Raw genomic sequence first — 26599 nt, forward strand, 5'->3', positions numbered from 1 at the left:
TCTTCGTCATTGAAAGATCCAGACTCTATGACTATGCAAATATTTTTCATGTCTAAAGTTTAACTGTAAGATGTCTCCTACTTCTCTGAAAAATCCATTCTCATCACAGTCGTGCAATTGCATAATGGACCACAATTGGCTCCAAACTAGTTCTTATGTCACAAATCATGCTCAAGTACATGCGTTGACCTCAGATTTAAAGTGAGCACAGAGAAACTTTCCTCCTTCCGCTGATGGAAACAGCCTCCTATTGTCAAACTCTGCATATATATCATTTTGCACGGTGAAGCTAACACATCCAACTGTAAGCAAAATACATTTTTGAGTGGAGGGGGACTTAAAACCAAAACCTTCAGGGTGTGTTTAACTCCTCAGAAATGACAGTATACACACATTTAAGTAATGTGTGTATACTTTAACTCACGGAGTGGATGGTGAATGGTAAAAGCTCTATTAAAGGAGATTCTGAGTATTACATTTCATAAAGTGTGAAGGATACAAGAGTTGCTGGGTGAGACGCAGGACAGGAAATAGTCCACTGTCAGGATTAAAAATTAAATTACTGCTAAAGTGGAGGGATTTTGGTGGAGGAGTCTTGTGAACAGCGGTACACATACAATACAATACAATTTTTCTTTCCCTCTAATAACTAATTCTGCCTGTCACTCATTATGATATCAGAAAACACTCACTATGAGAAAACATGCGTCAGTGTGGTGAGTGTCTGCATGAAATGTATTATCAGGTGTTATTATTGCATCCGTTTTGAATTTAGTTGATGAAACTTGCCCTTTTCTCACTCCCACAACACTTTATTTCTCAATGACTGCAAACATCTTGCAGTCATGGCTGCAGGTCATGGCAGGATTAACCTGTTAGGTGGCCTAAGGGCAAATATTCGCGCCCGCCTCCTCCAAACAAACAAACAAACAAACACACACACACACACACACACACACACACACACACACACACACACACACACACACAATGCTAGAGTTATGTTCACCTGACTAATATAAATTCAATATTCCAATTAATAATCTTCATTTAACTCTGCTTTGTCCCAAACAATTCATGACTGAAATATGTGGCTCTGCTATATTTACAAGTAAGTTGCTAACTTTGTCCTACTGCCATTTGCTGCTGTGCAAGTACCATATCTGAGCTTATTCGCTGAAAATAGCTATCTGTTGCTGCTGCTGCTGGAAATGAGGTTAATGAGAGCAGTAAGGGTGAATAAAAACAGGAAGGTGGTGGGCTGTAACACTAAAATAGTGAACTGAAGGAAGCTGAAACCCTCTGTAGAGCTGAGTGGAAACTGGTCACAATCCTCTGTGGGTTTGACAATATTAGCCACCTCCCTCACGTTACTCACAGTCATTTGATCCATTCTTAAATTAAAAATATTGATTAAAGCAACTTTAAGGTTACATGGATTTACTGCAAGTAAACAATAACAGTGTCACATATCTGCTAAGCTAGAGGGGCCAACTAACATTTCTACTTTGGAGCCTAAGAGCCGATGTTGTAGAGTAGGGTGATGATTGTCTGTGGGTCTTCACAAGTAATACCCTACCTTTCACTTTACACAAGTCATTTGATCTATTTTTAATATAAAAATATTGATTAGTGCAGCTCTAAAGTCTTAACACTAGATATTGAAACTGGTCCAACAGAATAAACGTGCTGTCGTGTACATTTTTTCAGCAAATTCCTCAACAAATTTGCAAATAGTTACATTATGTGCAACTGACAAACAGGAATCTGATATTTTTGGGGCTTTGCCCAGTTGAAATCCAGCCTTTCCAGCTGCTGCGACCCCCAATCATCACTACCTCTCACCCCCACTAGTGTCACTACCAAGGCCACATCATCCAAAGCGGATATTTGCTTTTACTTTTCTTGCAAAAGGGCAAGTTTTAACGTCCAAGTACAGCAAGTGTCAATTTCCTGTTTTGAGGAGGACCAAGCACTGAATTGCAAAATCATCAAAATCCCAGGACAATGACTCAGTAGCTTCATATTGGCCGACTTGGTGTGTGCCTGTGTGATTTGGTCTCCTCCACAAGGGCAGCGCAGTCTCCCTCCGGAACGGTTTCCTCGCCTTTTTTACATCGCGCAGTGTACCTTTAAAAGGTTGACCTCGCCGGTCTACGATCTGTGAGCACTGGATTGTTTTCTCACTCGGCTCAGCTGTGTGTACCTTCCAACAGTGACATGGCATAGAGGCGGTGTGCTGTCAGCAGCAGCAGCAGCAGCAGCATCCTGCGCCATGGACGCTCTCCGACAGCCGAAGCGGAGCGGAGTCCGCGCCGCGCTGGAGACGATGATGCCCGCTTGGATATTACTGAACACGATGTCCGGACTGAAGGCGGAGGGCGCCGGAATGGAAGAACTTGCCACCGAGAAGGAGGCGGAGGAAAGTCACCGACAGGACAGCGTTAATTTGCTGACATTCATTTTACTGCTGACCTTAACGATTCTCACCATATGGCTCTTCAAGCACAGACGGGTCCGTTTCCTTCACGAAACCGGACTGGCAATGATTTACGGTGAGTCTTATACTAGGTTATATGTTGAGTGCACACACGCTCTCCTTCACAACTACCACCACCTTCCCGCAGGCTTTGCATGATTCAGTCTCCCTGGTGGTTGCACAGAGGCTGCACATAGGCGATGAGGAGACAAACCTGAACAGATCATTTAAGTCTGAATAAATGCACCGACGCGCCTCCGCATTTCCACCCGCTCACATTGCTCCTAATTGTCCGGCCCGGTGCTAATTTAATTCTAGAAGGTGCTTTCGGCTGCTCAGCCTCGTCTACTCTCCACCAGGCTGCTGCTTGTGCAGCTTTATCCCTGACTGACCGGGGATCAGTATCTGAAGGCACTTATGCAATGCCTGTGCTATCATGAATTAGATTACAGTGACCCTGATGTATTTTATATTATTTTATCCCCTGTGATTCCATTATACTATCCTAAAAATATATCTCATACACTTTTTTTTAGTAGAATGTCCTCTTGACTTGTTTTTTAATACAAATGTTTGATATGGCCTCTTAAAAGCTTTTTAAGTGCTTCACAGGGGGAAAAGAAAAGGGATAGATGATAGAAAAAGATACAGTTTTGCATGTGTTGTATGTAGTAACCCTCATTGCCTGCTCAGATTGCAGCCAGTAAAAGCCTATATCTAACCAACATCTGCATCATCCATGCTGAGTGTATGCTTGTTCCTCATATTCATCAGTGTGCAGGGCTGTCATCAGTGAGTTTATGTTGATTTCTACTGGGACATCTACATAAACACAGAATATTGACTGGATAGACTGATGCCACATACAGTGTAAAGCTGCTCAGGAAACAATCTTTCTGAGCGGCAGTGAAATTTCAGAGAAGAAAATCTTCAATTAACAAATCAAAGTCTGTCTTTATCTTCTGAATTTATGAAAACAAAAACATGGTCAGAGTCAGCGACTGCTGTCTGCCACAATATGTGGCAAGTCATGCTGAGCTAAACAAGGTGGGAACAAGGTAGAGAATTTAGTAGTGACACATCTGTGTTGCGTTTCTCTGGAATGATTCCAGTCGGTGCTGCAAATGTCACTTATTAACCAGATATCAGATGAGAACAACAGACTTTGGTTTGTCTTTTGCAAGTGCTTTGTTGAGTTTTTCCAGTTAGTTGGCCTTCATGGTTTAATTAAAACCAGCTTCAGTTCTTCACATGGTAGTTATCATCTAATACTAAATCAGAAACAGAAATTGAGAGAAACATTATTGTTGAGATTTACTATTTTCAGAGATGGTGAAATAACTCTCCTTCTGGTTTAGGTGTAGGGGTTATGTGCCTATGCAGTATGTGTCATATGCATCAATAGTACAGCTTCTATTAGTGTATTACTTTCATATCATTATTTCTCTCAAGCTGTTTTTCAAAATCTCAAGCTCTCAGAAATATTGCTTTGGTTAGTTCAGTTTGATATTATGAAGTTTAAACTTGTGTTAGATCAGACTGTTTATATCTGTTGGACTGTCACCAGGATGAATGTGCTGCCAAGTGGGCACCTTGTCACAATATTGATTTGGTGAATAAAGAGCAACCTCTAAAGAAATCCTTCTTTTCAGTTGATTACTGTGGAGTAGCTATAAGCACATATTCAGAAGTCTGTGGTGTCAACTCTGAGAGAAAACATGACATGTTGCAGGACAAACATCTTTTTAAATGCTCATTATCCTTTTATGGTGGTTCCCAGTTCAAAAACATGAAAAGTCCCCCTTCCCAGCTGGAAAGAACCTAAAGTTCTTGACTGGGAAATTTGAGTATCTTTTGAACGTAATTGACACAACAGGGGGTTTATTCTCAAATATTACCCAAAGTCAACACTATGCTGATATGCTTATGCCTGCAGCAAAACTGTCATCATATGTGTGTGTGTGTGTGTGTGTGTGTGTGTGTGTGTGTGTGGTTAGGCCAAAGCCAGTGTTATGTACATGGTTAACCCTCTGGTAGGAAGAGTGAACGCAGTGCTGGCAGCTTTGCCAGAGGATTTATGTTCTCTGACTGCCTGCCTCATCTCTTCCTCCTGGCTTTAGCTCTACCCACAAGCTCCCGCTTACCGTCTCCCCATTTTTCTTCCTTGCTCTGCTGCTTTCTGCGTTGTCACAGCCTGAACCTGCGGGGTTCAGGCTGAACCTGCGGGCTTGTAAAGCAGAAGCACCCAGAGAATAATTTAGCATTGAACACTTGATGAGTTTGCCTCAGTGGCATTTAGTTTTGGATAATTGTAGATGCGTTTTCCCGTTGTTATTATCTGTGTAATTGAAAAGGTTATAATCATTTAAAAAGCTCAAATTTATGCATTCTTCTCTCTCCTCTGATTTTTCTCAGGTTTGCTGGTAGGTGTGATTCTGCGTTACGGCATCCCCGCCACCAGCTACAACAACAAAACACCACCGAGCTGCTCTCTGAAGGAAGGGCCTGTCAGCACCCTGCTGCTCAATGTCAGCGGCAAGTTCTTTGAGTACACCCTCAAAGGAGAGATCAACTCCCGCGAGATTCACAATGTGGAGCAGAATGATATGCTGCGCAAAGTAAGACAAAAAACCCCATCAATTCTTCACTTCTGCATTCCTCACATTTATTCAATTAACCTTTTCTTTTCTCCTCCAGGTGACATTTGACCCTGAAGTATTCTTCAACATATTGCTGCCTCCGATTATTTTCCACGCTGGCTACAGTCTAAAGAAGGTGAGACGTAACATTTTGTGACGAATTCAATTCTTTAGTCAAAGGCTGCATTTGTATGTGACACATTAACATGCGATGATGTTGTTGGGGCAGGTGCATGCACTGTATCTGCTGCCACAAACTGCTGTCTCATTGGACAGATGGTTAGCTAAGAAAAGCTCTCATTGGCCAAACTCTGAGAGCGTTCAGTGTTTACTGTACATAAGTGGCCCTTTTGAGGGGAAGTCCAGAGCAGATGTCTTTCGTTTCCTCTCTGGTATTTGGGCTGGCACAAAAAAAACGGCTGACGCTGACAATATGAGCAATTTGTCCTTTTCACTGTTGTAGAGCGCACTCTTAAAATTGATTTGTTTTGTTCTGGGGAAATCTTGAGATGGCTTAGCACTGTTTATTAGTACTTCATCACCATATTTATGTAAAAATTCAGGTTTTGGCACAATGAATGAGAACTGTGGGTTGCAGATCTCCAGTAGAGGTGCTTAAGTGTCTCAACCTTGAGATAATGGAGAGTGAAATGTGTTTAAACAGCTGGTGACATCTGATCTGTGGTCGTAGTGTGAGAGCGTAACTCAGCCAATTATACTGTGACAGATAACATCAAGGAGTAGGGGGGATGAGGGGAAATGGCCTTGTGCTTTGCTACTGTGCAGAAGTGGTTGTGTGGTGGTTTAGTTTTAATTCCGTTTTTATCCATACTTAATGTTTTTTAGGGCTGCAGCTAATGATTATTTTCATTATTAGTTCATCTATTGTTTCTTTAATTAACAGTTCATCCTATAAAGTGACAAATACTCATCACTATTTTCCAGAGCCCAACACAACATCTTCAAATTGCTTGTTTTATCCGACCAACAATCCAAAATGTAAAGATGTCCAATATAAAATAATGTATGAGTGAAGCCGAAATTGTTCTCTAATATGTTTAGAAAAACCAGTCTCTATAATGGGTTTTACCCACTAAAGCAACAAAGAATCCTGTCTTCAATGGCTTTTCTGTTTTTCTAGTGAAACTGCCATTCAAGAATTTGCTGAGTCAAACATCTGGCCTCAGGAAATAGGAAGCAGGAGGTCATGTCAGCCTTAAAGTACACTATTTTTTTTTTTTTTTTACAAAGAGAGATGTTCACTGAATGTCTTCAATACTTGTGTGCTTCTTTGGTTCTTACCTTGTCGATTCTTTTAATTATCTGGTTTAGATCATCTCAGCAAAACCAGCAGGATTGTAACTCGTGTGCGAATAATCATCTTTCATCAAAATATCATTCCTGGCAGTCACAGTCAAGGAAAAGACACCTTTCCTAGAGAAATCTCAATTAGAATTTTTTGTTTCATACAGACATTGATGGATTTTGGGTGGAGCTCAGCTATAGAGGTGATCCATAGAGGCCTTTGAGTTGTGCTGTTTGTTTGTTGTACAACCAGTCAAACGGCTGAAACTTTGTACACAATTGTTACACTTCTCTTTCCTTTCTTTTGTTTTTCTTTCCTCATCTTATTCTCCTTTTTTCTCTTCCAGAGACACTTCTTCAGGAACCTGGGCTCCATCATAACGTACGCGTTTCTCGGCACTGCTATCTCATGCTTTGTTATCGGGTGAGTGTCTGCTTTCTGTTCATGAAATGTCAGTTTAAAATCAGGAACTTACTGAATATTTGTCTGTTGTGAGCTCAGGTTACTTCTTGCTTGACTGAAACACACATTTTTTTTTCTCCTCTCCTCTCTGGTTTTCCATCTCCAGGAATCTGATGTACGGTGTGGTCAAACTGATGCAAGTGGTCGGACAGCTGACCGACAAGTTCTACTACACTGACTGCCTTTTCTTTGGTGCCATCATCTCTGCCACAGACCCAGGTATGACACATACGTGCTGACAATCAGCCAAGAAAATGTGATGCAGTTTACGTATCTGAAATTAAATGATGGTATTTCTGTGTGTAGTGACCGTGTTGGCCATCTTTAATGAGCTGCACGCAGACGGGGATCTCTACGCTCTGCTGTTTGGAGAAAGCGTTATGAATGACGCAGTGGCCATTGTGCTTTCCTCGTAAGTCTCATTTCTGTCACGCTTTCCTTCCCTCTGCACCAGATAAAGGTCTTTATACCGATAAGGATTCTAAGCTCCTTTTCCCTCCTGATGTTGAAATACAAAACTGAAGTGTGAGACAGAGCAGACAGCTCTCTGCCTCCCTCTGCTGGAAGATTGCAAGTCACCTCCTACTGGAATGTGAAAGGATTTTATGACCAATTCTTTTCATACAGTTCGGTAGATTTATAAGAAAATTAACAATATCATGGACACAGAGGCACAATTAATTTTCAAAAAAGCCAAAATGAGATGAAAAATGTATTATTAATAATGAAAATAACAGCCTCATCCTGTTTTTTTTTATTTGCATTTCAGGTCTATTGTGGCTTATCAGCCAAGTGGAGCAAACACACACATGTTTGATGCCTCGGCCTTTTTCAAGTCAGTGGGGGTTTTCCTGGGTATTTTCAGTGGCTCCTTTGTGATGGGTGCAGCCACAGGAGTGGTCACCGCTCTCATATCCTTCTGCTTTGAAATGAAATGAGTCGTATAAGGTCTGATGTTCAGAGTGACATCAGCCTTTGGCAAGTAGCTATGATCTAGTTGTGGTTAATAAAGTCTCTGAATAGTGTTGTTCTTTAACTCCACTCCTACGTCACCAAGTTTACCAAGCTGCACTGCTTTCCGCTGCTGGAGACGGCCCTCTTCTTCCTCATGTCCTGGAGCACGTTCCTGCTGGCAGAGGCCTGCGGGTTCACAGGTGAGTTGTTCCAGGACATGGCTTTGAAGGAAATGCTTTCAATTTGGGAAGTAGGCACTAGACATCTGTGGTCAGGATGTGAAACAGTAAAAGCTTACATGTTCAGCATCTGTCAGACTTCTATCTGACCTGAAACTATCAAAATTTGACATTTTGAAAAGGAAAAAAAGCTCATGATCCCAGGCTTACGAAAAAGTGGCATCTGGCATGTGCAGGCAAGGTGAAAAATAAAGCCAGAGGATTTTCAAAGGAAAAATAAGATACATTTATAACATATCCAAAAGGTAACAAACTATGAAAATAGAAGGTTTTTGATAGATACAAATTTTATTCTTTTACTTATTATTATCAAACCAGGAATGTTGCATCTATGTGACCATTTGGGTATTTTGACACTTTTTGGCTAAGAAGATCCTTCTAGTTCTTTTTTCTACATGACTGATCATTAAAAAGAAAACTTTGGACTTTCAACAGAACCTTTAATATGTAAAAAATGCTTACATACTAAAGATACACTGTGAATTTTCTTGTTCTCAATCACAACTCTACCCAGATAGAGCCTTTTTTAATTACAATTAAATTCATGATTATGTTGAATAACATAATTATGAGCCATTTATGCTAACTGATGGTAAACCATCCTCAGAGAGCTGGATCTGTCTGTCGTACAAATGAAATGTGACAGGGACTTGAATACAGATTACACAGCAGATGTGCAGCAGATGAAATGAGCAGACAGCAGAATACACAGCGCAGCAACAAGAGGATTGAAAAGCTAATCTTTAATGATCATGTGTCCAAATCGGTAAATTGTCCCATTGGATATTCAAATTATTCAGCCCAGCCTCTGCAGTACACTCTGTCTGTTGGAGTCATTGTATCGAGCCCTCTAATTGTTTGTGTGTTGTCTCTTACAGGCGTCGTGGCCGTGCTCTTCTGTGGCATCACGCAGGCTCACTATACCTACAACAACCTATCTGAAGAGTCCACAAAACGCACCAAGCAGGTAGCATCTGGCCACTTCCTGCACATGTCGCCCTGTTTTAGTTTGGACTGTTTTGAACCCCCTGATAGTATGAACCTGATGCCAGATGGCTCAATGATCAGCCTGCTGTGACCTTAATCGGGGCTGTCTGAGGACATCCCTCCTGAGTGTTTAGTTTCCCAGGGGGGGTTCAGTCTTGAGGACAGGGTACAGATTAGCACATAGACAACACACAGCGTGACACATTTCGGATCAGAGCTCCAAGTATCTTGTTATTCAGTTTCAAAGAAAGCGGCACACTCGCAGTGTAATGGCAAAGTACATGTAGATTAAAACAAGATTATTCTGTCTACATGTTGGTGTGTCTGCCCTTGTACCGTGCCTCCCACTCGGAGTAGACGCAGTCAGCTCTGTAATCATCATGGCTGCCAGGGAGCCTGCCGCTCTGTCAGCCTGAGAGAGAAAAGCAAAATGAGCTCCCTCATGAACCCGAACCTTTTTAAGGCTTTTTCTGAGATTTTTTTAAAAATACATTTGTAAATTGAAATCATGACATATTGTGATGTTTTCCATGCAGCTCTTTGAGGTCCTTCATTTCCTGGCTGAGAATTTCATCTTCTCCTACATGGGCTTGGCTCTGTTCACCTTCCAGAACCACATTTTCAGCCCCATCTTCATCATCGGGGCTTTTGTATCCTTTTTCAAAGCATGCATTTTTCTGTTTCCAGTTGGGATTAAGCCTTTCATAGAGTAAGAATTCTCCACAGCTGCATAAATGGGCCATAGTTGATGACTTGCTGTGATGTCCCTGCCGACAGGCCAGAGTTTTGGTTGAAGTTCCAGCCTGTTAAGCCCAAAGTCAAGGTCCCCTGTGGAGAATATTTATTTTTGTACCACTAAAAATCAGATAATTCAGAGAAAACTTAAATGTATTACATGTTATGTATAACTGTACAGTTACAAATTTCTTGACCGCTCCCTGTCTGCCAGCTCTCTATATTCATTGGAAGAGCCTTCAACATTTACCCGCTCTCCTTCCTGCTCAACCTCGGTCGAAGGCACAAGATCAAAGGAAACTTCCAGCACATGATGATGTTTGCTGGTATGGAAAAGCCACATTATTTTTTTCCTCATCACGTCAGGTTCGAACGTGGTTTGGTTCGATGATTTGATTTTCCTGGATGTGACTCTCTACAGGTCTGCGCGGGGCGATGGCTTTCGCCTTAGCCATCAGGGACACAGCCACGTACGCCCGGCAGATGATGTTCACCACAACGCTGCTCATTGTCTTCTTCACTGTCTGGGTGTTTGGTGGTGGGACCACACCCATGCTGTCTTGGCTACACATCAGGTAACATGACCATTACATTAACCTTTTTTTTTTTGCCATTTGTTGATTTATGAACGAGACATAATTCTTCCTCCATAAGTCAAGAAATATAGCTCTCAAGATTGAAACGCAAAGAAACCCAAATACATCGACCCAACATTTCTCAGTTCATCAGAAGTACAGCAACACTCAGATTCTTTTTTTAGAAAAAAACTGGTAGCAAAACTGTGTAGAGTACAAATCCTTAAAAGAAAAAACTATTTTGTATCCTAGAACAAAGTCAGATGAACTATTCAACATTCCCTCTATATTTGGACGAATCCAAATGTCGTCTCAACCGAACATTTTTTGAAATATGAAAGAAAAGTGTCATAAAAATCTTCAAAAATATGCAGAGTTTTGCCTCTCTTTGCAAAATAACTAATTATATTTAGTATTCTACATATTCTGTTTTCTAAATTGAGTATGGCACTTAAATTATACAGACATAGAGTAAAAATAATGGCCAAAAAACCCAGATAAACTCCTGCTGAGGGTAACTAGCAGCCACATTTAAATCACAAATTCAGTTGTATGAAAATATGAATCAATGTCTTATATTAATTTCATTATAAATGTTAACAATAGATTGTCAGACCCTCGAAAAACTGAGCCAAATTAAATTCCTATAAATAATCAAAATAAAGTGAATTTATTATTATTTATTTCTGATTGCGTTCCCTGAAGATTATCCAAAGGGAATTATGTATTATGTATTATGTAGGCTCAATGGAAGTGATTTTTTTTGAGTTAAAATAATCAGCCTAAAAAGACATAAAATGAAGCCATTACAGCTTTTCTATCTGTTACAGAGTTTACCAGCCGGCCGTTAAGCGTTAAAACCCTTTTGTGTCTCAATTTCACTGCTTCTCTACTTTCATACAGTAATGTGTTGAGCTTTAATTAAGCATGGCTGATTTCTCCTGTGACATGTAGTTCAGTTGCCATCGACATTATTAGATTTATCTTGTGTTGCCAGGAGATGGGGCCAGAGTGCTCCACTGCTGCTGACTTCCCATCTTTCATTTCTTCCACTCAGAGCTTTTAGTCACTCAGACTTACTGTATGTTGCATCTTTGGAGGAATTCCCTGCGTTTTCTACTGTAGGCCACACTATTAGTTCTCCGCTCTCAGATTGAACTTTTGAACACAAACTCTTGAAAATGAGGTCATTCCTGAGACAGAGGTGATACTGAATCTACAGTTATATCAGGTATTTTCTCACCATTCTGCCACAACATGAGCATTCCCAACCACACATGTTATTAGTTAGGGGTGGTGCTTGTTTATTTGGAGCGCAGCCTCAAATATTTTTGCCTGACCATGATGCACTGGGAGGCTCTATTTGTCATGATAAAGCGGATTATGTGTCGGTGGTGTGTGTGTGTGACAGCAGCAACAGCCTGAGTGAACAGGCTCTGTTTAATATGAGTAATGCCTCCTCAGTCCGAGCAGGAACTATTGTGTTTGGTGGCTGTTTAGAGCGCTGCCAAAATCTCCCCTGTGAACTTGTCGCCATGGTAACTGGGACATGCGGCATACGGCAGGAGGATATCAGCCGTGCTCCTCTGTGATCCTTGTATCATCCTCTGTATATGTGCATAAATTTACACATTTTTAGGCTCTGTATGGGAAGTACTTTAAACACTGAGGAGTGATCGGACATTAAAAAAATATGACAACATGCATACTTACAATATAAGCAATCTGTTATTGAATCGTGTTTTCCCCTTCATTTAATACTGAAGATTAAATTTTCAAGATGGCATTTGCTATTTTTTTTATGACTCCTCTTGCCCGGGGAGCCAGAAAGAAGCATTCACTGTGAGGCGTGATGATGATGAGCAGGACGTGATGGAGGACTGCTGCTGGGATAGAAAGTGTCTGATGTGAGAGGAGACGCTGCTGGTTTCTGTTATTGGGTTTTGATGGATGGTCTGTTAGCAGGAAGGCATGCAGCTTATCACCAAGCCCCGGCAGAGCAGTCATCGAGACAGAGGAAGATTGCTCTGTGCTCACACTCGGTCAATAATTGCTTTCGTCCTTTAGATTTGATTGTGGTGGAATATTACTGTATAATCTCGAAAAGGCTACATTTTCTGAATTGAAGCGTGCTCGCAGCTGAAAATTTGCAGTTGAACACAAAAGGCATGTACATATGAGCATGATTTGCATCACAACCACAAACAGTTTGGAGCCAATTGAGGACCAGTAAACAACTTACACAAAATGAGATGTGGAAACTTGAAGCCTCCGGTGCACGTACACTGAGAAAGACATTTTGTGTCCAGCAGTTAAATTTTTGAAATGAAAAATATTTGCGTATTCAGAGATTCTGAATTTTTCAACGAGGGAGAAGAAATAGATATAATTTAAGGATTTTTAACAAGGTGACAGAACATTTTTTGAGGAATAAAAACATATCAGACACAATTTATCATTCCAAGTAAAGGATTTTTCTATGTCCTGAAAATGTCTGGAGGGGGTCTGTAAGTTTAAGCACTGAAAAATTACATGACAATGCTGAAAGGAGTTCAAATGAAGTTCAAGGACTGAGAAGAATGAGAAGTGAGATGAATTCACCAGGAAGTATCACCTGAGGTGTAACCACTGAAAACAGGTGAAAGAGATGAAAGCAGCGGAACTGTTGGTTGACATTTAAGCGCTGAAAGCAGTTGAATTGTTAGTTGAGGAACTCCAGTTCTTTCATCCAGCGGTTTTTTGTTATTTTATGATGTGTATGCCTGAACATCTGCTCAGCCTCTGTGCCAAGTTGGAGGATTAGTGCATGTCCCCAAAACAGAGGATCATATTTGGCTGAGACTGTTGCCACTTACTGTTTTTAAAACACTGAGTGGTCACTGTTAACTGCTTAAACTCTCATTTATACTTAGCCCTCCATTAAACCAACACTGACCGTGACGTAACTTTGAACTTCAAAATGATACGGATGATTCGCTTTTAACCAGTGTGACAGAATATAGAAGCTTTTCATGCACAAAAAAACACTTTGATTCTTGAGAAAAAACATTTCTCAGTTAAAAGTAGTTAATAGAAGTTCTCGTCTGTATCTAATGTTAAGATCAAATTGGAGAGATCAGAGATGTGTGTCAATACAGTTCCTCCTATGAGAATCTTAATACATGAGATGGCTATTTTTTATACGCAGATAAAGTCCCACAAAAAAGCTAAATATACCTCTTAATACTTTTCTCTTCAACTTTAATGAGCCTTTTTTTCTGCTCTAATGTGCTTGATACTGAGTGTATGTGTTTATGATGTGACAGAGTTGGGAACAGCGCGGCATTGCAGGAGCCGCGACGTCAGCTTGGATTGTGGGAGTACGTCAGGTGCTGTATCTGAGTGTGAACTCTTTGACAGTAAGTGGTGTTGGGGAAGCGTGCAGTTGCTTAAGATGGAAATTCTTTTCACTGTTTACTTCTGTTTTTCTGGTGACGGGTACTATGGGGTATAAATATCAGAGCTGAAAGAGAAGTTGGAACTCTCAAGAACATAGTAAATATTTCACAGACCGACTGGAGAGGTTGGTGTCAGAATTTAAAAAAATGAAATTGATTATTGAGATATAATCTTTTAAGAAAGAAAACAGTGGTTTTTCACAGACAGAAAACCACTGTGTCACGCAGCAGCCCATCTCTGGTGGAGCTAATGCTGGTTACTGCAGGATGATCAAGTGCTTTGTTCAAGGTTTTCTCTGGATGGTGTGAAAACTGGAGTTTGTTTTCTCTTGTACCTCTGTGGACTGTGCACAAGTTTATCACACAGCAATGTGAAGAACAAATCACACATCTCGTTCCGCAGAAGCACCTTGACAGACCTGTGTGAACTGATGTGAAAAGTATTTGTAAAAGAGGAAAGTAATAAGAGCCGTCTCATGATGGTTCTTCCATTTATACTCCGTTCAGGGTTGCACATCTTCCCTGGAAGACAGAAACCCAGCAAACAAAATTGCTTGTGAGGAACATTTGATAGATTTAAGTAGAGAAGGGGATGGTTTCAGGATTAGGATTAAAGGTTAGTGGGAGAATTGAAACCAGTGGAATGCTCTCTTATATAAGTATGGGTGTGTATATGAGCACGTGTGACTGTTCTGTATTGTTTCTTATCGGAGGAAACGTGCGTTAGGCTGAGCCTTTCTCTTCTTGGGGCCCCAGCAGTGTGTCTTAATGTGATTTCTCTCAGATACTTCCTGACACGGCGCCGCCAGAGTTTGCACCTCTTTGTTTTTGAAGGCTCTTTGACCTCTGTGCAGCCTCTACCCCCTGAAGATCCTCTGTGTGTGTGTGTGTGTGTGTGTATGTGTAGTTTCGAAAGAAGCAAGTTCTTCAAGGCTCAAGGTTTTTGAGCAGTCAGACACTCTTAGCCTGCTCCTTCTCAAGCACCTGGGGTGGAAAACGGAAGGAAAAATGCTGTTCCTCAATCACTCAGAAGTGATATTTTTGTACAGCTGTCATGGAAAAGTCTAAAGATAACCATTCACATTAGCTGAACCGTCACCTGCACTGTGCCAGTTGTAAGTTCAGACGTAACCATGAAAGGCTACACTTCTCCTCCTTGGCTTCTGTCCACAAGGATTACACTCAACTGCTCCAGAGCTTATGTGAATTAAAAGTGCCCCTTTAAAATCTGCTTGTGTTCAGTTTTAATCCCTCTCTGCTGGTAAGAGACACCAGGTGGAAATTACTTATGCCCAGCTATGAAAACTAAAAATACATGCTGTAGTAATTTCAGTGGTATAGTTTGAGAAATCTGCTCATTTTCTTTCTTGCTGAGAGTTATATGAGATTTATACCACTCTCAAGTGTGTATGGTAAAAATGAAGCTGCTGTCAGCAGCTCTGGTAGGGTGCTAACCGGCTGCTGACAGTAGCTAAGAGTTGTATAGATCTTCTCATCTAACTCTCTGCATGAAAGCAAACAAGCAGTTTGTCCTTTTAAATTGTAATAGTTTAAATATGGTAGTTTATTAGTTCTGCTTGCCTGGTTTAAGAGACAAATATGAAAACACAGCATGTGTTTGATGTTAAACACAGACACACATAACTAGCTCTATCACATTAACTTTTTCTTGGTCCCTGCATGCATGTCTCTCTATCACGGGGTCAGTGGTGACTGCATGGGCTTTTTTTTTATAAGGTTGCGGTTTTCTGATTTGGGTCATGACCCATAAAGGTATTTGTGATTTCTAATCTTTCTTTCATCTCCTTTTCTAGGAATTATTTCTCATTTCGCATTTCTCAGCCCCCCAAAAGGTCAACCAAAAAGTGCTTTGATGTGGGTTTTTAAATCAACTCCAGACACATAGCAAAGAGGCCAAATCTGACTTCTGTAGGTGCAGTAGCCTAAAAAAACACAGTACTTCTGTGTTAAAGGAAACAGTCTGAAAACATAGAACAGATGTCACAGGTAGGGAAATTACCTACAAACAGCATAAAATGGGGCTGACAAATGCTGCTACCGTAACCACATCTAACCAAATATGAGCCACATCTGCAACAGCGCTTGCAGTGATTTAGCTTGTCCAAAGTTAAATAGCTTTTTTTATTAGTTGTTAATATTGTCTTTCTACTTTCCTCCTGTGTTGCAGGGTCGGTGTGGATCCAGATCAAGACCTGCAGCCCTCTGCAGATAGCTTCCAGGTCTTACAGGGGGTGAGGATCCCACTCAGAACTCATTTATTTTTGCTAGTCCTGCTCTCACAGCTGATACTCTTCCACTTCTGCAATTTTATGTCGATGCAGAGCACAGTCAGCAAGTCTGAAGACACTTAAATAGATCCGTTTGTCATGAAAAATGGAGGCGAATTTGCTGGAAGAGACAGCGGAAGCAGAATGGCACGATTAGTTGTGGTGTACAATATGCTTGGAATTATTTTTCAGTAGATGATGATGATTATGATGATGAATAATTTGTACAAAGTTATTGCTGGTTGAGTGTTATCTACCCTGTTAAATTGCATCCCACTGTCCCATGTAGTTATAGTATTACTGTGAGCCAAGGCTTGGGATTATGCCCATGGGGGTGGGTGCAGGTTACCATGGAGCTAGGATGTGATGTTAGTACTTACACTGCTCAGATTGCTACAGACTTACATTATTATTAAAGTGAGGTGTTTTAGTTTGTTCTCTGTATTGTGAATAGCATTTTATATTTACTTTAAAGCCACTGAAAACATGGTGTCAGATCTTAGAAGAGTACTGCACTGATGTAGCATCACACTCCTATAACACTGTTGTGCTCACGATGGACAGTTTAAAAGAAAAAAGATGCTGAACAGACTTTGATGTGTAAAATTAGTGCAGTTCCCCCTTAAGTGTGACATTACATATTCAGTACCAAATGTGCAAAAGTTAAAGATCAGAAAAAATAGTGTTGGTCAATATTTTGTTCACCATCTTGCTGAGAGTTAGATGAGAAGATGGATACCACTCTCATGTCTGTCCGTTCGATATGAAGCGAAAAGCCAGCAGACGGTTAGCGTAGTTTAGCATAAAGACTGAAAACAACTACAACTACTAGCCTGGATCCACTTCAAACCAGTGAAACATCAGCACAGTCAAAAACACACACATGAAATCTCTCATGTGAAATAACCCAAATGGCTGATTGAGAAAATAAGTTTTCAGGCTTGTTTGTCACAGAGTTATTATAATTCCAAACATCATTTACATCTGTAGGGCCCCAAGCGCTTATGGATCCAGATCTTTGTATGCAGCATGTGTAGAAGATGAGAATATAATGACTTTTCCATGTTTTTCCTCAGGATGGCCCCCAAGGTGAGGGACAAAGTAAAACCAAACAGGAGAGTGCCTGGCTGTTCAGAATGTGGTACACCTTTGATCACAAGTATCCTTTGTGCGCCCTGCTTTACAGAAACAATGAAAGTATGACTATCGTTTGCCTTCAGACCACAAGTTTATTAATTGTTCAAACTAACTGATATCTCGTCGAACCACCTTTACCATCTCCTCTTACTCTGGCTGCAAAAACAGAGCCGAGTAAATGTGTTTAGCAGCTCTCCTCCGTCCTTCCCTTTCTGGGGAACAACTGCCTCCCCAGGTGGCTGATTGTGTAGCTGCTTGTGAGCGGAGCAGCTGTGGTCGACAGTGGAGACTTTCTCCCTGGTGACACATGCTAGAGGCAGCTGAAGCGAGCAGGGTGGATTTCTCTCACATTTTGAATGCAGAAGCTGAGATAAACATACATGACTCAGGGCTTTGGTGTGGGGAGTTCAGTGACTTGTGGTGACATGCAGGGTGTAAAGTTATTATTTTTTTTTGTTGTCCACTGGCCAAATGACTAGTGAATGTTCAAATTTTACCAGCCACTCAATAGATTACCATTTTTTTTGGCTGGTGAGTGAGGAAAATCTACCAGCTGCTTACATATTTCCCCAGCATTTGGTTGGTGCTAATTTTGTGCCCTGGTGACATGTAAGGGCTGTAGCTGACTGTGCACCTCAGCCGGTGGTTTTTCATCCGCAGCAACGCTTTTGATTTCAGTTTAAACTGTATAAATGTTCTGACAGGGAGCAGACTGCCTCTCTACACAAAGAGACCAGTGACCTGACCAGTTGAACAGTGCATCAGAGTGCAATACAGCCTGTCTAATTATAAACAAGAGGCAGAGAAGCCCGCTGTTTCACTCTCTACTGCAGCCAAGCATCACAAAATTACTTTATCCTCAGCTGCTCACAGAATTCCTTGCAGATTTAAACTCCAAATATATCTTGCTGGCAGACAGCCTCCACAATATTAAGCCATAATTCATCTGCTGAAATGTATTTGTTTTTCTGCAGGAAAGAACTTCTCGTAGGAAATGAATGACCTCGAGATGTGTTTTAATTAAAATATAAAGCTAGTTTAAACTGTTTTATACTGGAATAAGCTTGTGTAAACTGTGTTTTGTCAGATTTTTGGCTACTGCTTTCCAGTAAGGCATCCTTTATAAAGGGTTTACTACCTGTAACTAATAGTTTCATTAATGGTTAATAAATGAATAATAAATAAAGTTAGTTAGACAGTTATAAGCCATTAAAAAGGGCAACTTTTGGGATGCCAGATTGTGGAAAATCCACTTCCAGACACTTGCTTTTGTGTTTTTAGCTCTTTAGTTCATCAGAACTGTTCGGCCACTTACCTTCTGGAAAAAAGCTGCAGGGTCATCTGGATCAAAATCTATTTATGAACAACTTATAAACATTTACATCTGCAGAACTCTGTGAGAGTAATTGAGAATCTCAGTACCCCTTATTAATGACTTACTAACTTTTATAACTGCTCATACTCTTTGGGTCACTCTCCTTAATAACTGCCCAGTTACCTTAAACCGATCCTGACACACAGCGGCCCGCCGCTCACCTCCACTCTGCCCAGCTACTGCGGCCCTCTGGCGAGCTGTCTGACCAGCCCCCAGGCATACGAGGTGAGTGTCCACATGCACATCCACAAATAAACAGCAGGCACACCGCAAATACGCAGTGACACTCCTCCATGACCACTGATCCGTGAAAAATACATGTTCACGCTGTAGAAACTGCAGAAAGTCTATTCACTGCACAATGTGCGGTCAGAGGTTTTTTAAAGGGATAGTTTGACATTTTGGGAACTACACTTCATTCACTTTCTAGCTGAGAGTTAGATGAGAATATTGTATATTGTATATATTAATATATATATAATATATATTAAATATGCAGTGGGCTGCTGGTTATCTTAGCTTAGCATAAAGACTGGAAACAGAGGGAAACAGCTAGCCTGGCTCTGTCTGAAGGTAACAAAATCCGCCTAAAAGTAGCCTATGATGCTGAATAAATAAAAAAGATTGATCTTAACCATTGTTCACCTCAGCTATAAGCATGAGTTATTTTCCTGTGTTCAGACCTGAGCCCTCAGGAAGGCTCTCTTTGAATACTGAAGGTTTTTCTCTCAGGAGAATTGTAATATCGTCAAAGTATTCTCGGTGCCTGCCAGTAAATGTACAAAGCACCGGGGCCTTCAGCAAGAGAGAAAATGGACGGTCAAGAAGCCTTTTTGCATTCAGTGGGCACAAAAGGCCCTTTTCAGCGCCACCTCAATGATGATCGGGTTCTGAAAGACATTGCGCTCCGATATTTTAAACACACAAACACCCATTGACGAGGCGGTCACACTTGGATTCACTCTTGCTAGTTTTCCTTTTCTTTTCATGTGACATACTTTCATGTGGGGGCTTTTGGCTATTATAGCCTCCTTTCACAGTAACCCACAGAGCCTGTCACAGTGAGGATACAAAATCTAAACTGCATCTCTTCACTCTGAGAGTTTTTCCTCTTTAAATTAAATTCTCTGAAAGTTTAGTTCTGTCTTCTGTTCTGTATCCCTAAATATTTGTCTCTCCGGTTTACTGCTGTTGGTATGCCAGCACAGGGCTGGCTGGCAGGCGAGCCATGAATTTAGCTGGTTGTTCATATAATCAGGACCGTCCAGTGCTCTGTGTTGCCAAGCGGGGAGAAACAGGATTAAATAAAGCTCCCTGCCTGGTTCTTCTTCGGTTATGGATATTATGAAATCTGGAGGGAATAAAATGCCCCACAAACAAAGGAGATTTTTGGTTCCCACTGACCCCATATTGTATAACATTTAAAATGTGATTATAGATGTTCTTCCCAAGCTAGATAGTTCTGAAAAAAATACATAATAACACAGATTTAACAATTCTGTCTAAAGAACCAGAAATGCGTTAGTCTCAATAGTTTCAGTACTGTCTGTGACACACAAGCCCATTGGTCCCTAAGTTGTTAATATTTTAAAATGGGTAATTAATAATACCATAAAGGATGTGGGTGCTGTAGTTTTTTTTAGCAAATGTTACTCAAACAGGAAGTGCATTTATTTTTAACTGCAGATTTTTTCCCCTCTGTCTTTATTCTTTTACACTTTTACACTATCTTATTAAAATGAATATATTTATTTTTTCTTTGTCCTAGTATAATCACTATTTCAATTTGAACATGACTCATAACCCTTTTTAACTACATAAAATGCCTGATGGATTAATTGTGAGTTTTTTTTCCCCTGCCTATATAATTGTTGGAGAGAAGAGGTTATGTAATTGTGTTGTTTTTTTTCTGATCCCTTCATCTGAGTAATCCCCGTGTTGACCTGATGTTAACTCATTCTCTTCTCCCCGGGGACATGGGCGATATTGATTGTCAGTCAGTCAATTAGAGCTGTGAAGGCCTCATGCCACAGTTTGAGAGCTATTACATACTCAGAATGCAATATGTGCTTTTAAATTAAGTGTCTAACTTGTAGACTTGAAATGTGCGTCATTACTGCACATATCTTTCATCACGGTAAGGATGGTGTACATGTTTATGAGCAGCCTGTGGTTTCCTGTGTTACCGCTCTTTAATGAAGCGGATGCATTGCAGGCTGCTAAGTGAAACTCTCCCTCCTTCCCTTATGTAAATCCATAGTGTCCTTTATGAGCCTTTGCACTGTTAATGTCAGTCTGTTCATTTCTTCACACCACATTCATCCGCACTGTGCGTCCTGCATCTGTCACACCATCCTTCCCCTCATGTTCCACTGTGGATGTGTTTGCAGAACCACGAGCAGCTGAGAGACCACGACTCTGACCTCATTCGTAACGACGGCGACCTGACCTTCATGTTTGGTGACACCTCCATCACAGCCAACGGGGCGTCCGGTGGTGGGGTGGACGGTGCCGGGGGGTCAGGCTGGAGCGCTAATGGAAAAAGGAGCGGCAGCACCTCAGAAGAGGCGCTGGAACGTGAGCTGGACTCCAGGGAGCAGGAGCTGCTGAGCCGCGGCACACGCCTGGTTTTCCCCATCGAGGATCACGTCTGACCCTCCTTTCCTTCCGCCTGTGCTGTCAAACCTCCCTGACCTCACCCCTAGACCGCCTCGCCCTCGGCTCTCTTCTCATCCTGCGGGCAGAGCGTCCAGTCCTTCAGAGATAAGACAAAGTGGAGATATGGGAGTAGACAAGAGGGGAGGGTTCAGAATGACTCTGAGCTCCAGGCCCGAGAGCAGAGTTCAAGGAGCATTTCATCCTCATCACAGAGACGGAGTTTATCCTCCAGGAGACATGTGTCCTCTTGTGCATCAGGAGACTAACTCTCCACGCTGTTATACTGTGATTCAGTTTTACTGATTCTTTTTTTTTTTGTTTTGTTTTGTTTCCTCTGCATAAACAGGATTGAAACCTTTATGCAGGATATGGGGACAAGATGCGAGACTCAATCTGCACTGCTGAAACTGTGACACTTTGTGTGTTCAGCTGGCGTGGAAAAGTAGTAGAAAAATGAAATATTGCCCAGCAGCACTCTCTCATCATGTCATCTGACCAGTTTTCTGTCTTCACAGTACATTAGTTAGCACTGAGATCATGCTAAGTGACTTCTTTGCCATCACATCCCATCTAGATGCTAAAACAAGTCCAAACAAAACAAATGTTAATGGTTTATAGATTAAACATGGCTTCTCTGGTTAATTTGTACTATTCATCTGTTCAGTTTGTCAGTGAAGCTTTCTGCAGTTTCACACAAAAGCGTCTGTGTGGAGGAGATTCTGGCATGTGAGTAGCGCAGAGAGGGACAGCGAACGTTTTGCTCTCTCCACCACCACCACAGCTCGTCATGGGTGAAGTAACAGGGGTGAAGAATACGAGCATGTAAATAGCTACAATGCTGAGCTTTGTTTCTCCTCAGAGCGACCGCTCCTTTCAGTGCATTACATCTCATGACTGTTACAAATAGCATCTGTGTATCTTGTCTTTGAGCTGGCCTGGATCATTATCTGTGTTAAGGGCTGGCTTTCACAACAATAATATGAACAAGCAACAGAAGTGTTTTGATGCTAATTACATTGTTTCTCTTGAGATGATGATTTCCCAAAACTTAAAATATCATCATGAATTATAAAGTCTTAAATAGTTAAAAAGGAATTTTAACACTGTCAAATAAAAGGCAGGCCTTCATCATAATTCTGATTACTTTGCACTATTGCTACATTGTTTGCAGATTGAAAAATGTTTAAAATTATAAAATGCAATGACATGTTTGCACAGGTTAGATTTTTGAGTCTTCATTAGAGCAGTACAGCAAAGTTTGAGGATGGAATAGTTCTTCAAACACCACAAGATTTCATCTGACAACCTCACACATTTTAAAGTAGAAAAAAAGGAGAAGGTCTGAATACCAAACGCTTACCACCCAGGATTAGTGCTTACACATACCCTGACAAAGCAGAACTCACCTTTTACCTGCATCAGCATCGTGTATATTCTTAAACTGTGGTGTCTCTGGACTGTTTACCCTATATACTCACATCAAATGCTTGTTGAACTTGTTAGCACTTTAACTGAACTATGAAGTGAGTTGGTCTCATAAATCACTAATATCAAGTATTTTAATGGAAGATTTTGTAAAACTAGCGTCTCGCCTGTTGGTCTTAAACCTTAGTTCCTGGGTTAACTGCAATATATATTAACACACATAAGTTTCTAATTTGTGTTGTCCTGTTCTTGTTCAGAGACAATTTCTTAACACACATTTCCATTTTGCGGGAAAAAAAAAAATCCAATCAGAAGACTGATTTTCGTAGAACATGATGCAATGATTTTGAACATCATTTGGATGAGATGATCTAAAAGTAATAGTTTGACATTTTGGGAAGTGCGCTTCTTCACTTAGTTAGATAAAAATCAATGCCACTCTTATATCTTTCCTTTAAATGTGAAGCTACAGCCAGCAGCCAGTTAGCTTAGTTTAGCACAAAGAAAAACAGGGGGAAACAGCTAGCCTGGCGCTATCTGATGGTAACAAATCTGCCTGCCAGTACCTATAAAACTCACCAACTAGCACATTATATCTTGTTTGTTTAATCTGCACAAAAACTGCAGAGTAAAAATGGCAATTTACAGTTTTACATGTCGAGTCATGTGCTGAATTATTTTGAATTAGGCTACTATTAGGCAGATTTTGCTTTTTTTTTTATTTTGGACACCTTTGGCTAGCTGTTATCCCCCATTTCCAGCTAAGCTAAGCTAACTGGCTGCTGGCTGTAGCTTCATCTAACTCACTGCCAAAAAATGTAAAAGTGAAGTTGCTTATTAGTTCTCTGGAAGTCACTGCACATAAATAATAGTAATGCAGAAACTTCCCTAAGCATTGATTTTAAGTAACCTGAATTCCCTTATTTCCTGAAATTGGACTAACATTGGCTGATAATAAATAGGAACATATGTTGTTCCCTTTAATCAATCAATCAATCAAGTTTATTTGTCACATGTAATCATATAAGGTACAATCACAGTGAAATGTAATCCTATCACTGTGATTGTACCTTTAGTGGGCTGATGGCATCCTGCATTGTTACAGAAAATGATGTGAACCTCCTGCTGTTATGGTTTCTCTTTTGGTACAAAATGAATGCATGTCGTCCCAACTGTGGATAGATTCATGTGTTCAGCAGGTGGATAACATCAAATACAGCATACAGTACATGACATCATTTCACCTGTGGCCCAGTTACCATCTACACAGAACAGTTTAACTGGTAAGAGGCTCAACTCCAGCATGCAAATCCTTCATAACTGATTCTGAGCTTCTGAATTTCGCTTGCCAAGCAAATCTCTGTTGGCTGCCATTTATCCACAGTAGAACACTGAGCCCTATTGTTTTTTTTTCTACATGGTGATTTGTCTCACTCCACATAAACTATAGAAATGTTTCATTATTTATAATGCATCAGTTACTCGTTGACCTTCTAATTACATATCCTCACTGTTTGTAGTGCACTCTTTGGAATTTCCTCCCACGCAGCATGATTATGAGGGGAAATATTTGGTCATTTGCCTTCAAGATGTTACGTTTAGCTCTTTTCCTACAAATGTAAATACTAGCACATTATCTGGCACATTATATACATGTATCCAGGCCCTTTAGGCTGGTGGAGCCTCTGATTGAACCAACATAGTTGTTCTGGGAGTAGGAAGATGTTACTCTGTTGCTTCTTTTCTGTGTTCCCTTTACCACGTCTAGACATCTGAGCCTCTCCCCCATTTTGAATTCACCATGCAGCACGTGTCGCCTTTGTTTTCTCCTTCGACTGCACACGGTGGCTCCTGCATTTATGTATGAGTACACAGGGGCAGGTGTGAAAGGCATGATTGTGTAAGTTGAATCTGAGGCTTTCGCACAAGGGAGAAGGCACGCACAAATTTTATGATGCACTGAGGACTTCCAAGAGGAAATGAATCTAGTTATGTAAGCTGTTGCCAAGCAGGATGGACTGTGGGTCATTTAAACTCTAGCTGGAGTGAGAAGTAATGTGAAGCATAGCACTGTGCTCTCTGATGAACATCTCTGCAGTCTGATGATAGGGAAGTTTGTCTGTATCAAGGGCATTAAAATAATCACATTCATTTTGTCTCAACAAGCCATTATTGTTAGATTCTGTGATTGTTAATCTCTCTTCTGTTATATGGAAAGGTCACAGCCTGAAGATTTGCATTCTTCATACCATATGATCATGGTATGAATGTGAAAACTGACTGTTGATCATATCTGTAGTGGATTTCTGTATGATTCCGGCTGTACTTACTAACAAAAGTGCATAAAAAGGCAGAAAATTAGCTCCTGTATGTTAACACACTGAGTTCAAACTGACTTTGAGTTTTTCTTTGAGATGTTGGAGAACTTTATGGACAGCAACTTCATGTAAAACTTAAATGTTGGCGAAGACATTAGCAGAGTTTGGCACTTTACCTCAAGCAGAGGACACTCGTGGGACTCTTATATAACCTTCATGCGCACTCATCTCTCTCCAGACTGTTGTGCTGTCAGTTGTCTTGCTGGCTATATTTACTTGCTCTCTGTACCTGAGAAATATGAGATGTAGCTCAGTTGTCAATATGTGCACCTGTTGTTTCTAGTAGCAACTGGCTGCCTGGTTCTACCTGCCATGGTTTGCATGTCAACATGTTAATAAAAATTGTTAAACTATAATTCACCCAGTTGTCTTTTATTTAGGTCTAAGAAGCCATCACATGAAGTTTGCATTGTTTAGGGTTAACATCAGGGTTAAATGCATCAGATTACATCACTGTCTTGCATACTTTTTCTTATTCTTTTGTGCTTTTTTCCCCCTCACTTAAAGCTTGCAATTTCATGCAGTTTGATCAAATGTTATTTGCATATTGAATGAAATGATCCTGGAAAAACACGTTTTTTTAAAAGTCAAAAGTCACAGTTTATATGCTACCATGGTGATTCATGTCAAAATGTGAGTGATTTTTTTGTAGCTGTCTGCTATGACTTTTCTTTTTGATAACTTGGAGTTATTAATATTAAAATTCAATCCCCACTGACATCTATTGGATTTACATTTCAGCCAGTAACTGCACTGATATTTCAAAAAGATAATTATTGCCAGATGATCAACTCTGTGTTGATCATCTGATGACATGTACAGTCTGTGAGTTATTATGGCATTTCAAGGACGGATTCACAATTTTTTTCCCCCCCAAGTCTGTCTTAAAACAGTCAGGAACCCAAATGAACACTGAAATGTGTTTTTCGTGCTGTAATCATTCCTCCTGTTCATACTGACCATTAGAAGATCCTTCATAATGCACTTACAATGTAAGTGATGGAGGACAAAATCCACAGTCGTCCCTCTGTGCTAAAATGTGTTTAAAAGTTTAGCTGAAGCTAATTTGAAGCTTCAGCTGTCCAAATGAGTCAAATCAAATAGATATCTTTCAAAGTTAGTCTTTTTAGTGCCAAAGTCCCTCTTGTATCCCCCATCACTTACATTGTAAGTGCAGTTGAAGGGGATCTTCTAGTGGTCAGCATGAACAGGAGGAATGATCGCAAGGAAAACCTGCTTCAATGTTCATTTGGACACCTGACTGGCTTCATTTGATCCTGACTTGTAAAAACATGGAGGCCCATTCAGTCCCATAGTATTTAAAACTCAGGACCTGCATAAAGTCCATTCAAATGTCAACTGGTCATTATCACCCACTAATCAACTGTACACAAGCTCATTATGATGAGATGTACAGTTTGAGTAATAATTTACAAAATACATTACAATCTGTGGTGGCCCATTTGCTACCATTGTATCTATAACTTACTTAATGTACTGGTATGAAGTATAAACTCCATTCAAA

The 26599-nt window shown here is 40.6% G+C and overlaps 1 protein-coding gene across 1 annotated transcript; it reads left to right on the forward strand.

Annotated features, from left to right (window-relative positions):
* The first annotated feature begins 672 nt into the window (after positions 1-672).
* slc9a7 (solute carrier family 9 member 7) lies at positions 673-25430 on the forward strand. The gene is given in 18 exon segments (XM_044361250.1): positions 673-2555; positions 4895-5097; positions 5177-5254; positions 6771-6847; positions 6993-7105; positions 7193-7298; positions 7656-7797; positions 7935-8040; positions 8958-9046; positions 9603-9716; positions 10016-10127; positions 10223-10376; positions 13682-13744; positions 16002-16065; positions 17178-17260; positions 18733-18838; positions 21004-21258; positions 21260-25430. Coding segments are annotated over 18 exon segments (2460 nt in total). The 5' UTR covers positions 673-2275; the 3' UTR covers positions 21575-25430.
* The last annotated feature ends 1169 nt before the right edge of the window (positions 25431-26599 follow it).

The sequence above is a fragment of the Thunnus albacares genome, chromosome 9 (assembly GCF_914725855.1).
Source record: "Thunnus albacares chromosome 9, fThuAlb1.1, whole genome shotgun sequence".
Lineage (NCBI taxonomy): Eukaryota > Metazoa > Chordata > Actinopteri > Scombriformes > Scombridae > Thunnus > Thunnus albacares.